The sequence below is a fragment of the Entelurus aequoreus genome, linkage group LG05 (genome assembly GCF_033978785.1).
Source record: "Entelurus aequoreus isolate RoL-2023_Sb linkage group LG05, RoL_Eaeq_v1.1, whole genome shotgun sequence".
Taxonomy (NCBI): Eukaryota; Metazoa; Chordata; class Actinopteri; order Syngnathiformes; family Syngnathidae; genus Entelurus; species Entelurus aequoreus.
In genome coordinates, this window is record NC_084735.1 from 50137003 (window position 1) to 50153552 (window position 16550).

Below are 16550 nucleotides of genomic sequence, written 5' to 3' on the forward strand. Positions count from 1 at the left end.
AATACATGTTGTTACATTATTAGAGGCCTCTAAACATACAACAACACCCACATAGTCACATTTACACTTCTTTCACTCAATATAGTAGCCTCTATTGTAGATTACAATACTTACCAGTAGCTTGGAGGACATTCGGGCTTGGGAACCTTTGATTTTAACAATGTAAAAAAGATTGAGCAAGGATACAAAATTCACATTTTCGACAATGCATTTAATGTTTCATATTCATAGTTGTGAGTACATCTATTAATTTATATAGGCGGTCCTTTTGCTCTAATGTTGTCCTGTGACTCCAGCGGGCAGAAGCAGGTGCCGGCACACTAGACCGGGGGAACATGTGAGGGACTAGGGCCGACTCTCACGTACTGTACGGCTATGACAGTCCTCTCCTGTACTGTAAAAATACATTGAGTACTCAAACGAGAGTCAAAGTCTTTTGTATCCTTTATTATAGTGCTGGCATGTTTGAATGAAAAGTAATTTTCACATAACTAATCTCGCCACGATCAGGCATACTGTATGAACGCATTTTGTTTTACCTGCAGTGATGATACTTGTAAGAAACATACTTTCTTTGTTGCCATGGAGGCGAGGATTAGTGATTTAGAAGTAGCTAAACACTGCCGACTAGGGATGGACGTTAGCTGCTAGCCAGATAGCCATGTTTAAAGCACCTCTTGTAGAGCGGCGTTTTAGTGTTTTAGCTTCATCTTTATCGTTAGTATTTAAGCCAAAATGCATCCATATCCCCTTTATAGCTAAACATGCTTCACTACACACCGTAGGAGGATACAGTAGCTCACCGCTAACAAATGCCATGGGTGGATCTACACATGCCATCCACTGTAATGATACCAAGTACGAGAACATATCTAGTCGATACTACAATGATTACATCGATATTTTGTATCCTCAAAAAATATATATTTCATGTTTATAAACTCAGGAAGTATGTCCCTGGACCCATGAGGACTTTTAGTATGATCCTGTAACTACTTGGTATCGGATTGATACCCAAATGTGTGGCATCATCCAAAACTAATGTAAATCAACAGAAGAATAAGTGTTTATTACATTTTAACAGAAGTGTAAATGGAACATGTTAAAGGCCTACTGAAATGATTTTTTTTATTTAAACGGGGATAGCAGATCCATTCTATGTGTCATACTTGATCATTTCGCGATATTGCCATATTTTTGCTGAAAGGATTTAGTAGAGAACATCGACGATAAAGTTCGCAACTTTTGGTCGCTGATAAAAAAAGCCTTGCCTGTACCGGAAGTAGCGTGACGTCACAGGTTGAAAGGCTCCTCACATTTTCCCATTGTTTACACCAGCAGCGAGAGCGATTCGGACCGAGAAAGCGACGATTACCCAATTAATTTGAGCGAGGATGAAAGATTCGTGGATGAGGAACGTGAGAGTGAAGGACTAGAGTGCAGTGCAGGACGTATCTTTTTTCGCTATGACCGTAAATTAGGTAAAAGGGCTTATTGGATTCCACACTTTCTCCTTTTTCTATTGTGGATCACGGATTTGTATTTTAAACCACCTCGGATACTATATCCTCTTGAAAATGAGAGTCAAGAACGCGAAATGGACATTCCCAATGACTTTTATCTCCACGACAATACATCGGTGAAGCACTTTAGCTACGGAGCTAACGTGATAGCATCGTGCTTAAATACAGATAGAAAAAAAAGAAATAAGCCCCTGACTGGAAGGATAGACAGAAGATCAACAATACTACTATCAGGAGACACCGAACCAAACACTGGACCTGTAACTACACGGTTAATGCTGTGCCGCCTGTCGAAGCCTAGCAATGCTGTTGCTAACGACGCCATTGAAGCTAACTTAGCTACGGGACCTCGTCAGAGCTATTATAAAAACATTAGCGCTCCACCTACGCCAGCCCTCATCTGCTCATCAACACCCGTGCTCACCTGCGTTCCAGCGATCGACGGCGCGACGAAGGACTTCAACCGATCATCGATGCGGTCGGCGGCTAGCGTCGGATAGCGCGTATGCTATCCAAACCAAAGTCCTCCTGGTTGTGTTGCTGCAGCCAGCCGCTAATACACCGATCCCACCTACAGCTTTCTTCTTTGCAGTCTCCATTGTTCATTAAACAAATTGAAAAAGCTTCACCAACACAGATGTCCAGAATACTGTGAAATTTTGCGATAAAAACAGAGCTGTTTGTATTGTGATACAATGTGTCCGAATACTTCCGTTTCAACCATTGACGTCACGCACATACGTCATCATACATAGACGTTTTCAACCGGAAGTTCCCCGGGAAATTTAAAATTGCACTTTATAAGTTAACCCGGCCGTATTGGCATGTGTTGCAATGTTAAGATTTTATCATTGATATATAAACTATCAGACTGCGTGGTCGGTAGTAGTGGGTTTCAGTAGGCCTTTAAAACAGAAAGTAAGCAGATATTAACAAGTAGATTAATAATACATTTTGTACCGCTTGTCCCTCATAATTTTGACAAAATAATAGAATATGAAATGACACAGTATGTTACTGCATATGTCAGCAGCTAAATTAGGAGCCTTTGTTTGCTTACTATTAAAAGACAAGTTGTCTCGTATGTTCACTATTTTATTTAAGGACAAAATTGTTCTTCAATTGAAAAAAAAAACCCACATGTTTAAGACTGTAAGACTTTTTGTTAAAATAAAGCTAATTGACATTTTTTGTGGTCCCCTTTATTTAGAAAATAATCAAAAAGTATCGAATTACATTTTGGTAAGGGTACCAATACCAAAATATTGGTCATGGGTAGAGATGTCCGATAGTGGCTTTTTTGCCGATATCCGATATTCCGATATTATCCAACTCTTAATTACCGATTCCAATATCAACCGATACCGATATATACAGTTGTGGAATTAACACATTATTATGCCCAATTTTGTTTTGATGCCCCGCTAGATGCATTAAACAAAGTAAAAAGGCTTTACAAAATAAGTTATGGAAAAAAGTGCCAACATGGCACTGCCATATTTATTATTGAAGTCACAAAGTGCATTATTTTTTTAACATGCCTCAAAACAGCATCGTGGAATTTGGGACATGCTCTCCCTGAGATAACCCTAATACCCACTACAACTATGGGAAATACTATACTTTGACTTTCACAAAGTGCATTATTTTTTATTTTTTTTAAACATGCCTCAAAACAACAGCTACAAAAACAATGAAGGCACACAGCTTCAGTCCAGAGTATACTAGAGTAATAAAGTAAACAATAACAAAGTCGTTCTTTAGTAGACTGCCTGGCATACTGTATAATAGGAAATTATAAACTGGGCTCAATCTGCCCTGCTCTAACGTATTTGTATGAGTAACACAAATGTGCTGCAAGCTAGTGGTGAGTGCTTGAAGTGGCCTACCAGTCAGTCAGAGCTTCTGAAATGCTGCGTTGAGACAGGGCACCTCCGTTCACTGCAAGCTGCTTTCGGTGTTTGCTTTTCATCCATCTTCCGCTTGTATTCATCATGTATCTCCTTATGATTCTTGAAGAGGTGGGAGATCAAATTGCTTGTATTTAAAGGAAGACGTCTTGGTTCCTCCTCGCATAACCAACTTTTTGCAGTCATTGCAAATTGCCAGTTTTTTATCCGTCAGACACACTTTAAAATAATCCCAAACCATAGACATGGTGTCATTAGTCATTCACCGAGCGAGCTTGCTTGTTACCCACGGCTACAGCACCGGCAACAACACACTCTTGTTGTTGTTATGCTCCGCTCGCGGCGGTTTGATGAGGTCATCAAGCGTCGCCAGTAAACCTCTCATGCTGCAGTCGTCAACTCCTGTGTTGTGTGTGAGAGAGGGGAGAGGGGAGGGGCTGCTGACTGGAAGACGCAACTGGTCTGTACTGCTCCCTACGTCCGTGTTTTACCGGATATGTACCGCTCCGTACAGCGGCGTTTTAAAAAGTAATTAATTTAACTTTTTTAAACCGATACTAATAATTTCCGATATTACATTTTAAAGCATTTATCGGCCGATAATATACAACATGGCCACTATGTGGAAATACTTTGTCACATTATGGGTAATTCTCTTAGAAGTTGGAACTGGGCTTTGAGTGCTAAAACCAAAGGCGTAAATTGTTCTGCACAAAGTCAGTCAACTGTGATGCTGTGATGTTAGCATTCCGTGTTAGCATTGCGTGTCTGCGTCGATCATGTTAAAGCTGTGTTTTTTTGATGTCGTAGATGAAGTTCTTTAAAAGGGTTCATCTTCACTTTGGCCAGACAGTTTCTGATAACTGAAATTTTTTAGCAGTCTCCAGTTGTCTGAAGTGTTGCTCAACGTCCAATGCTACATTTCGCTGTTGTCTTCTGACTTCGCTTGTGCCAAAGTCTCACCAATGTGGTGATGTGTTATTAACGAGGCAGTAGTTTAAGATGAAGTCTATCAAAAAGTTGTTCTGCCAAAAGTTAACTTGAGATTGTCACAGTGAAGATAGCGTAGCACCAAAATTAGCCGCCTAATGTTGTTAGGAGTAAAACCCTTAGCCTGGAAATGTAACAACATAATTGATGGAAAATGCGACGAACACTGCATTGTAATACATATAATACATATATAAAACTTAATTTTAAGTGGACCTATTATTCGAAACCATCCATCCATCCATTTTCTACCGCGTGTCACTTTTGAGGTCGCGGGGGGTGCTGGAGCCTCTCTCAGCTGCATTCGGGCGGAAGGCGGGGTACACCCTGGACAAGTCGCCACCTCATCACATGGGCCAACACAGATAGACAGACAACATTCACACTCACATTCACACACTAGGGCCAATTTAGTGTTGCCAATCAACCTATCCCCAGGTGCATGTCTTTGGAGGTGGGAGGAAGCCGGAGTACCCGTAGGGAACCCACGCAGTTACGGGGAGAACATGCAAACTCCACACCAACTTTTCTTACCTGTTTTTGTGGATTTGGTATCAGCATGAATCCCAACATTTGAAATCAAACCATCGAGGCATGGCGGAGATATCTATTAAACAATCTTGCCGTCCTTCGTACTTCCTCCAAACGAACCGTTTACAATGCGTCCAACTTGTGACATCAGTGTTTATCTTCATACTACTCTTTGCGCGAGTCTGAGTCAAAACTGTTGTCAGTAAGCTCCTTCTTTTTCTCCATCCTCTTGTTGTGAAGCAGACTGGCTCATACATGCACATGCATCCTCCGCTGTTGCCATTTCTAATAAAGAAGTAGCATAGATTTCTAACATATCCGTCAGCACACTCGCTATGGAAGCGCTTAAGTGTAAGCAAATAAATAAGACAGCCCACAAAACATTGCATCCTAAAAAGACGGTTAGAAAGCAGCTTGACGATGGTCTGTAAAACATAATTTATGCAACATTCTGACCAAATAACCACCACGACATGCTATTCAATCAAGTGTTTTGAATGTTATATCCAGATTAACACTTAATTTAGGCCAAAAACATGTAGAATATGCTTTTAAATAATTAATATATAATTATTTTTTTGTCTTTTTTTAATCTACAATGTGGTGAAGCAGCAAGACTTGAAGCACAATGTAAAGCGAGGGGCGACTGTACTACTTCTTTAAATAAAAAGTTTATAATATCTGTAAAAACACATCAAATTTAAAAAAAATAAAGAAATTAAATGTTTTAACTGACAGTTTGCAGAACCCATAAATCAGGATTATCGATCATAGTTGGTTGATTCAATTAGAAGTAGTGGACAAACCCTGGGCGGAGTTCGAGCCCCGCTCGGGGTCTTTCTGTGTGGAGTTTCCATGTTCTCCCTGTGACTGCGTGGGTTCCCTCCGGGACTCCGGCTTCCTCCCACCTCCAAAGACATGCACCTGGGGATAGGTTGATTGGCAACACTAAATTGGCCCTAGTGTGTGAATGTGAGTGTGAATGTTGTCTGTCTATCTGTGTTGGCCCTGTGATGAGGTGGCGACTTGTCCACGGTGTATCCCGCCTTCCGCCCATGTGTAGCTGGGATAGGCTCCAGCACCCCCCGTGAACCCGAAAGGGACAAGCGGTAGAAAATGGAGGGATGGATCAGTTTATGATCATGATTTTTGTTAGGCCAACAACGGAAAACCTTCTGGCTCACCACTAAGTTTGTAAACATTAACATAACAACAAAAACAATGTTTTGATAAAATAAAAGTATCGAACTAGTCACTCTAGTATTGATAATATACTGACACTAATCTTGAATTGACACCACCGATTTATGGATGGATCAGCCCTCCCCTTATGTGTCGCATACTCTTGGCCGAGACAATGCTGACACAACAACCATTGCTGTTATATTATCCTCTCTCTACACTCCTATTATTCTAATTTTTCATTTCCTGTTAACATCTGCTTACTTTCCGCTGTAACGTGGTTCCATCTACACTTCTTAAACTTTACTAAGCACCAATCTCTTCTGTTGTTTTAAAGTTCCAGTAGAGTGGAAAAACAAGTTTCCTTTATATTGAAGCTATTATCATATATAACTGACTTATGACACCAAAAAACTTCCAAAGTTTGCGAATAAATAGATATGATCAAGATAGTATCAATCTCAGCGAGATTCCCAAGCCATTTTGAGAGATAATAAGGAAGCCAATCACATGATCGCCTGACGTCATGCTAGGAACCATAGATCCCTTCCCCATCAACAACAGTGCTAATCATGCAGACTTTGTGAGAGCCAACAACGATTACTTTGGAAAAAATTATGATCCAGGACCTTATATTTTTAAGCCCGAGCACAAAGAGGATTAACAATAAGTTTCATAATCCAAGTGATAGACGCAGGTTCATTGTGACACTAGCATCTGCAGCATTGCGATGTGCTAAACATACAAACTAACCATATCAAACCATAATAAAACAAACACTTACTATAATATTTCTACTCTGGCTTGGATGTCGACCGACTGGGCACTGACATAATTCCGTATAGATGAAGATTCATTCACATTTCTCACGATGGCTTAAAAAAAAATTTGCAATAAGTGTCTTTTTGTGTCTTTTTCGTCACCTCGGAGACGTGAAAGTCGACCAGCCTGTCGGACCATGGCCACATTTGTCTGCTACCAGGTGAGAAATGCATTAATTATAAACTAGAATTTACTTTTAGCAAGTTTGAAACAAAGTAGAAGCAGCCGCCGGCTCAGTGTGTCAACAATTGTAGCGTAAGCTAGCATTAGCTCAAAGATATCGAAGGTCTGCAAAAATAGTCCGTCTGCATTGGTGGTAACAATAACAGTATCACTCATATTTGGTTAATTTTCAGGTCACAACATGGAAATGGAGTAGTGTAGGTGGTTTCTGGATGTTTTTTTAGAGAGGGTATAATGAGCGCAATAGAAGATCCTCGATCTGTTGACTCAATTGTTAGCTATTTATTTACGATTTTGAATGCATAAAAAAGCCAAGCATATGTGTTCTTGTCTTACATAAGGATTTTGAATGATAAACACCAAATCTCTATCCAGTTTTTGCGTACTTCCAGTATGACTGATCTGATAACATTGTCAAAGTGCAAAAGCATTACTACAGTGGCGTAGAATCAACGGAAATTACCAAAGGTGTTCAGAGCGGAATATTCAAAATGGCTTACTGAATTTGTGACATTTTAGACGGTATTTTTACATACTTTGTGGATTGTAAATACGATTACATATGGTTTAATGGATACAATGAAAAACAAATAAGCATATAAAGTAAATTTGTTTTTCCACTCTACTAGTAGGTTAAGCCATCTTAGTGATTAGCATGCAGACTCCTGGCTTGCTGTTGATGTGTAACATTTTTAGAATCGTCCCGCAGTGATATGATACTTGATAATGATACTTAAGATACACATTTTTTTTAAAATTTTTGTCATAATTGAGGTGATAATGTATGGTGTATGATGTATGTATGCCTTGCGGGCAGGTTTTGGATAACCAAAGGCTAAGGGAGTCAACCCTGACATCAAATCCGGAGCCGGAGTCCCTAAGGCGGTCTGACCTTGTCTTCATAGTCATTCCGGCAACTCCTGCGATGCCGCTGGTGCCAAGATGTATCGGTTTTACCTTTCCCTTGGATCCATCACCTGCGTGGAGAGGGGGGATCTGCTTCATGGGCAGCAGCTTTTTCTCCATACCACCTTGCCCAGGCTAGCGCCCTGGAGAGGACACTCCAGCTTCGCTACAAAGCGTCGAAACAACACGGGAAGCAACAGTTACCGGTTATAAGCCATCCGCTTGATTGGCGTAGAGTTGGCGCCAGGGGTTGCTTTCGTCGGTGGGAGAGAACACCACGTCTCATTGGACAACTACCGCCCGCCTCAAGCTGGGCAGCCCCCAGCCAAATAGGTGTTGTCCCGCCACAGTCCGCCTGCCTTACTGGGTGCGTAGGGCTTAGGGTACAAGTATCCGACAAGTGGACTGCGATTGCTGCACCAGGCAAAAACAAAATAAATTTAAATTCAACAATGAAAACTTCTCCCCTCAAGCTGGGCACATGGAATGTCAGAACAATGACACCAGGACTGTCCGACGACCTCCAGGCCATCAGCGATGCTTGGAAGACCTCAGTCATCAACGATGAACTTGTGAGACTGCAGGTTGACATTGCCGCACTGCAGGAGACGCGGCTTGCCGACTCTGGAACTCTCAGAGAGAATAACTTTACGTTCTTCTGGCAAGGGAAGAGTGCCGAGGAAACCAGAGAGTATAGCGTTGGATTTGCTGTCCGGAACGCTCTACTGGGAATGATAGAACCCTGTCAACAAGGCACAGAAAGACTGCTATCACTCCGTCTCCACACCACCACTGGGCCCGTCAACCTGATCAGTGTATATGCACCAACACTCAGCGCCACCAGGGATACCAAGGACGAATTCTACAGCCAGCTAGACTCTCTTATCGACAGGATCCCAAAAGAAGAGCATCTGATACTGATAGGTGACTTCAACGCCAGAGTGGGCGCTGACCACGACTCTTGGCCCTCCTGTCTTGGAAAGTTTGGCGTTGGAAAGATGAATGAGAATGGGCAACGACTCCTGGAATTGTGCTCATACCATGACCTCAGCATCACCAACTCCTTCTTCCAGACAAAGCCCCAGCACAAAGTGTCTTGGAGACACCCTCGCTCCAAACACTGGCACCAGCTAGACCTGATCATCACCAGGCGATCTGCGTTGAAGTGCGTCCTCCTTACCCGCACCTTTCACAGCGCTGACTGCAATACTGATCACTCGCTGGTGTACACCAAGATGAGACTTCTGCCTAAGAAGATCCATCGCTCCAGGCCCCAGGGCAAACCCTGCATAGATGTGAGCAAGACCGCACATCCTGACAAGGTAGCGGAATTCACCCAATCTCTCTCCGAGGTGCTTGACTCAGATCCTCCTGGTGGCTCAGCCACAGAGAGATGGGACCGCATTAGAGAGTCAGTACACAGCACTGCCATGATGGTCTTTGGAAAGAAGCAGACAAAGAACAACGACTGGTTTGAGGCCAACTCCTCTATACTCACTCCAGCCGTAGAAGAGCGCCGCAGAGCTCACCTGGAATACAAGCGATCCCCCAGCCAGAGGACCCTGCAGATGTACAGATCTGCCAAGAGCAAAGTACAGAGACTAGCAAGGCAATGTGCTAACGAATACTGGCTCCAGCTCTGCCCGAGCATCCAGTTAGCGGCTGATACTGGAAACATCAGGGGCATGTACGAAGGCATCAAGAAAGCCATGGGCCCCACCAAGAAGGTTACAGCACCACTGAAGTCTGCCACGGGCGAGACCATCCAGGACAAAGGCAAGCAGATAGAGAGATGGGTGGAACACTATTCCGAACTGTACTCCAGACAGAATCAAGTCACATCCGATGCCCTTGCAGTCATTGAAAGCCTCCCTCTCATGGCTGAACTGGACGAGAAATCCACTGTGGCTAAACTGAAGAAGGCCATTGAGAGCCTGTCCTCAGGGAAAGCGCCTGGGAAGGATGGCATACCACCAGAAGTCATCAAGTGCGGCGACAGCACACTGAGGGAACATCTTTACGACCTCCTCTGTCAGTGCTGGGAGGAAGGAGCAGTACCTCAGGACATGAGAGGCGCCACCATTGTTACCCTGTACAAGAACAAGGGTGATAGAAGCGATTGTAACAACTACATAGGAATATCTCTCCTAAGCATCGTAGGCAAAGTCTTTGCACGCGTCCACCTGAACAGACTGCAGAAGCTTGCTGATAGAGTATACCCAGAGTCACAGTGCGGGTTCCGCTCGGAAAGACCAACCATTGACATGGTCTTCACCATCAGGCAACTGCAAGAAAAGTGCAGAGAGCAGCACAAGCCCCTCTTTCTGGCCTTCATAGATCTGACCAAAGCGTTTGACCTTGTCAGCAGGGATGGGCTCTTCACAGTCCTAGCGAAGATTGGCTGCCCACCGAGACTCCTGAGCATGATCAAGTCGTTCCATGACGGCATGAAAGGCACAGTTCAATATGACGGCTCGACGTCAGATGCTTTCGACATCCGCAGTGGCGTCAAGCAGGGCTGTGTCCTCGCTCCCACTCTCTTAGGCATCTTCTTTGCCGTTCTGCTGAAGCATGCCTTCGGATCGTCGACCGAGGGTGTTTACCTCCACACTCGGTCAGACGGCCGACTGTTCAACCTGGCTCGCCTAAAAGCAAAGAGCAAGGTCCGGAAGGTAACCATCAGAGACATGCTGTTTGCAGATGACGCTGCTCTGGCCACCCACACAGAAGAAGAGCTACAGAGCCTGATGGACCGCTTTGCAAAGGCATGCGAAGAGTTCAGCCTGACTATCAGTCTGAAGAAGACAAATGTGATGGCCCAAGATGCTGAACCACCCTGTATCACCATCAACGAACTGGACTAGAGGTCGTCAGCCAGGTCACATACCTTGGTTCCACCATCACTGACAACCTCTCACTGGAAGCAGAGATCAACAAGAGGATTGGCAAGGCTTCCACAACCTTGGCCAGGTTGTCACAAAGAGTGTGGAACAACAGCATGCTGACAATCAACACCAAGATCGCTGTGTATCGTGCCTGCGTGCTAAGTACTCTCTTGTACGCCAGCGAATCCTGGACTCTGTACTCCTCGCAGGAGAAGAGGCTAAGTGCCTTTCACGTGCGCTGCCTCCGTCGCATACTCGGGATTATATGGAGCGATCGTGTGACAAACAACGAGGTGCTGATGCAAGCCAAGATTCCCAGCATGGTCACTCTGCTCCGTCAGCGTCGCCTTCGATGGCTGGGCCATGTGCGTCGAATGGACGATGGCCGGATCCCCAAAGACATCCTCTACGCAGAGCTTGCCTCCGGCAAGAGGACAACGGGACGGCCACATCTCCGCTTCAAGGATGTCTGCAAGCGTGACTTGAAAGCGCTCGACATGGACCTGAACACCTGGGAAGAGCTTGCTCAGGACAGATCCAGCTGGAGACACACCGTGAACACTGGACTGAAAGCTGGTGAGGCAAAACTCCGCCAGCTTGCAGATGAGAAGCGAGCTCAGAGAAAGAGCAAGCAACTACATCCTGTCGCTGACTTGACTTATAAATGCACCAAGTGCAACAGAGACTGTCACTCCCGTGTGGGTCTGTACAGCCACAGCAGACGCTGCATGACCAACTAAATCATATCCAAGGGGCGCTAATCCATTGTCTTCCGAGACTTACGGATGCCAGTAGTAGTAGTAGTAGTATGATGTATGGTGTATGGAGATATACAATTACTAAACAGAGGGACCAAAAATAAAGATAATTTCAGCCAAAGGTGATTGCTGTTTGTGATCGGCATTGAAAGGCATTTATTTGCAATGGCAATTACGTACTTTTTCACAAAAATTGGCTAAAACTGATGGGAGGCCGATCGAGCAGTGTGTCCTTAGTACGAAGTAAGATCATTGACTATATGTATAGGCCTTGGTCATACAGTATATGTCAAGGTATTTATGTGGCTTATACATAGGTGTACACTGCAGTATCTTTACCATGTAACGACTAGCGTTAAACAGAAACTCATGATATCAAACGTATTGTCTGTATTTATGAGGAGCACATGTTACTGAGCTCACTATCACTAAAGGATGTTTAATCCAATTGGCTGCTATACTGTAATTTAACATATAAAATAAATATAAACGTTGTGACTACATCGGCTTCATCTGTTATTGCAGTCCAGAATTTTCATTTCCTGTGATACAGGCTGCAGTGGGATAATTATAATCACTCTACAATGATAGTAATTACACATAGACAATGGTTTGTGTACCCAGGGGTCCATTCGACAACGTACAGTATTCACAACAGCCCGTTATAGCCGAGACCTAATCCCCCACCACCTCCCACCACCTATATACAACCATGTAATTATGAGACATAATTGTCATGTTGAATTCTTTTTTTTCATACACGGTATTGTCTCATGACCTGTCAAACTGATTCTTTATGAGCCTCAGTTGCTGCTGCTCAAAATACGCTAGACTTTGAGCATACAGGTAATACAAACACATTTGTGGAAGAACAAATGATTAAGTATACAATATGTTATTTGCAAACCTAAAGAAAACTAAATCATAACAAACGTTATTCAATCTGTAAGGTGAATAAATCATACAATATGCATTAAAGGGGAACTGCACCTTTTTTGGAATGTTGCCTATTATCCACAAACCTTATGTAAGACAAGCACACATATGGGATTTTTTTCTATGCATTCATAATAGTAAATACATGCAATCAAAAGTCTGCTTACAATGAAGCCAATGGGAATAGCTCTATTCTGACAACAAAGCCCTTAAAAACATCTAAACACCTCCATTAAGGTTTTTATATACATGCTGTAAGTATATATGTAATGTAGTAGCAGGCATATTTATAATAAGATGTAATATTTACGTATTTTGCAAATTTTAAGCATATGCATTAATTTCAAAATGCATCACGACTTTCACTTTTTTTTCGACAATATCACTGATTATTACTGACTGCAGACTTTATGAGAGCCAACAAACATAAACATCCTGTACTGTACGATGTCTGCTGTCATTAGGATGTCGACTGATAGAATCTTGTTATATTTCCGTTTAGATGAAGAATGACACATAATCCTCATAATAAAGGGGGGTGGAACCAAGCGTCTTTTTGTGTTGTTACCGCCATTTCCGAGTCTAAATTGGCTGTCAAAGTGTACCAACTTGTCAGATTATGTCCTCATCCTTCTCCTATCAAGGTGAGTGGCATTAATGACGATTAAGAATACATTTTCACCATTACCGAGACGAGGAGGCAGCTCACCAACCGGAGATGACACCATAGGCACACAAGCTTGTGATCATGGCGCCGCTAGTAATAGTTTGTCTGCATTAACGCTTATAATAATAATACCACTAATACTTAGTTAATATTCAAGTTACCAAATGTAAAAAGGTAGTATTTTTGGTGCTTTCTGGAAGGTTTTTTATTGGGTTTTATGAGCGAAATAGAGGACATCCCATTGGCTCCATTGTAAGCGGACTTAAAATGCATTTAAAAAATCTATCCGTCGTCTTGTCTTTCATAATGATTGCGAACGATAGGCAACATTTTAAAAGAAAGTGCAGTCCCCCTTTAAAAATGCTTATTATTTTAAAAAGTGCTGCTATTTTTGATCCAAGAGTATTTCCTTTCTTTTTCGAACAAATCTGCTTTCCATAAACAATTCCTGAGGGTGAGATTTAATGTTATCAGAAACGGATGTCCCTTTGAATAACCCACCCACAAGTGGCCCTTGAGAGTTTGTCATGAGACACATAACTACTTTTGTATTTCCTACAGGGACAGTGAACTTTATTTGATATTCGGTGTTTTGTATGTTGTTGCACTGGGTTTCTGTGACTTCTAATTTGGATTTGATGACACATATTTAGTTCGAAGAAAGTATGTTATCAAAGGATTGAGAAAAACATCCTAATAATCTAACAGTTTATGACATTGTAAGGATATAAAAAATCCACATTTGTTATGGTTTGTCTGTTGCAACAAAAAGCAAAAATAATGCGAACTCAAGCCAAAGTGTTTGTGATTTCTGGTAGCGCAATGTCTTAAGTATCAGTCTTTTGTTTCAGCGGACATGGTTCGATTCCCAGCCAGGACATACAAAGTAAACATTAAACCAAATCTTAATGTGAGTTTGAAATACAAAAGTAAAATGATTTATTTAATTTTGTTCATTTTGTTATTTAGTACAAAAAAAATAATTATTGAACAATTTGTTTCCTATTCACATTACTTCAAGCATGCATCTAATCCCATTAAACTACATCCCCTTCAAGCCACACCCCTTGAACGCAAAACAGTCTTGTGCAAGTCTACAATTTGGGGATGAGGGATGATTGTTGGTAGGGGATCAAATACTTAATTCACTCAATCAAACACAATTTATAACCTTTAGTTTATGTTTTTCATGGATACTTTTCTTTAAAACTGCCCCACTCCCTGTTACCTCTTTCTGTAAGAAGTTACTTGGTTGTCACATGGATCATACAGTTTTGGAAAACCTGCATCTGTAAAGGAAATGCAAGCCACCATAGTTGAACATAACTGCAAACCTAAACGTCTGAATGTTATTGATCTTTTGTGCAAGTGAGCAGAAGTGAATTCCCTCCAATGTCAAATGAATGATTTGAAGGCATGATGAATACTTTTCATGTTGACCTTGACTGGGCTGCACCATAAATCCTCACAAGTACGCTCTGAAAGTTCGCTGGTAGCCATCTTCATAACCACTTGGTATGTTTGTCAGGGTTCCATTTGAGCAAGTGTTCCGTGTTGTGTTGCTGTTGCGTCGTGTAAATTGCTGTTAATAGTCACTTAAGTGTTTTGCCAGATGTGAAAATACCCTGTTTTTTTTTCGTGCTGTGAATAATATTAGATTTCATTCTATACTCCAACCACAACACTTCTTTCTAAAAAAAATATTTTAAAGGGCCCCTCTAATGCTAACAACACTGGCACTTATTTCATAGTTCGAGACCTAAAAATATGTGTACCGGTAAAATTCCCCCCAAAACAGACACACTCATGTTTTATGCTAATTTTCTAACAAACACATTTGGAACGCCCACTTTTAGCTCCAAAATGTGGGCTGGTCTGCATCAACCTGCTGACAGGAGCTATAGAAGACTGAATGGAAATGGGTAAGTGTTTTGGTAGCATTCTTAGCCCAAATCACAGTATTTTCACACAGAATTTGAAGGAATTATCAAATATTCCTGTTGCAGGTTGTAGCAATACAGCTAAAGAAGGGGTCAGCCTGCATACATTTCCAAATGTTTGCAATGCGAGGAAAGTAAGAACCTCGCCAGTCAAATTGACTGACGCAGAATTGGTCAGAGTTTAGATGGAAAAGTTTGAAAAGACTGAATTAAAGAGCACCCTTGAGGGGAGAACGCCTATGTCAGAATGTGCAGAATAACAGAGAAAGAAGAGCAGACCAGACGCTCACAAATGAGAGAAAAAGATGGTAAGCCGCTAGTATTCTATTTTGCGTCCTCTTCTACTGATATTCTTTTGACGAAAAGCTGAAAGAGTTTGAGGAAACACAGGTTATGGTGTCTATAGAAGAGGAGTTGGAAGAGCAGGGAAGTCCAGAAATGGCAATTTTCTTTATGTTTATGTATAGCTCATAATGTTAACTATATTAATTTGAAGTAATAATGGACCAGGCCGACAAAAACATGCAACCAAGTGATCAAAATAGTATTTTTAAATACCTTTATCCACACTGTCTCCATTTCCACCAAGATGGAGCGTCATATGACTGTCAGATTTATTTTCAGGAGCAAGAAATAAATAAATAGAACATGTTAGGAAAGTTTGGGTCATCTGGACACTAAATCCAAAAGTGTTAACATTAGTAGGTTAATGCAAATGAATCCATCATTGTTATTATAAAACATTTGAACCCGATTGCAGCGCAAAATAGGGTTGGCTCAGGGCCCCCTCATATAAATGTCTTGCCCCCTCAAATCCAAATGTTTGAAGTTGAAAAAGGACATTTTAATATAAATACAAATTGGATATATCATTGGGTGTGTATTGCATACACACCCAAACACACTACAGCCCTCAGTAAACCAGTGTTGACGAATTAAAAACGAGACTAATAGGTGTCAGAAACAAAATCCAATCATATCTATTTTGGCACGCAAATGGGTGGGACAAGTTCAGAATATTTTCAATCACAGTTCCTTAATAGCGTACAATGTGACAGAGGATGGGAGTTAGCAAAGAAGGTGGGCCAATCAAATGGTTTTCCTTCTGAGATGAGAATGTTCAAGTTAAACGTCTCACTGTCAGCACTAAAACATGTGAGGCCGCAAAAGAGTTCAAAATCGAGTTGAGATGGTCAATACGGTGGTAAGGTCGAAAAGGGTTTTTGAGTCGGAGTGAGGAACGATTACACGGGAAGAGGTTATGGCAGGGGTGGGCAAACTTTTTGCCAGGAGGGCCACATTGGGTTCTAAGATTTG

At 42.0% G+C, this 16550-nt stretch overlaps 1 protein-coding gene across 2 annotated transcripts in view; it reads left to right on the forward strand.

Moving 5' to 3' along the window:
• esama (endothelial cell adhesion molecule a) overlaps positions 1–16550 on the forward strand; it is a 194489-nt gene that overhangs the window by 115438 nt on the left and 62501 nt on the right. The window contains exon 2 of one of the 2 annotated variants that reach the window (XM_062048308.1): positions 15150–15215. The exons of the other annotated variant lie outside the window; for it this stretch is intronic. Coding sequence (XP_061904292.1) covers positions 15206–15215 — 10 coding nt within the window. The 5' untranslated portion in view covers positions 15150–15205. The remainder of the gene's footprint in view (positions 1–15149; positions 15216–16550) is intronic. 2 annotated transcript variants of the gene reach the window in all.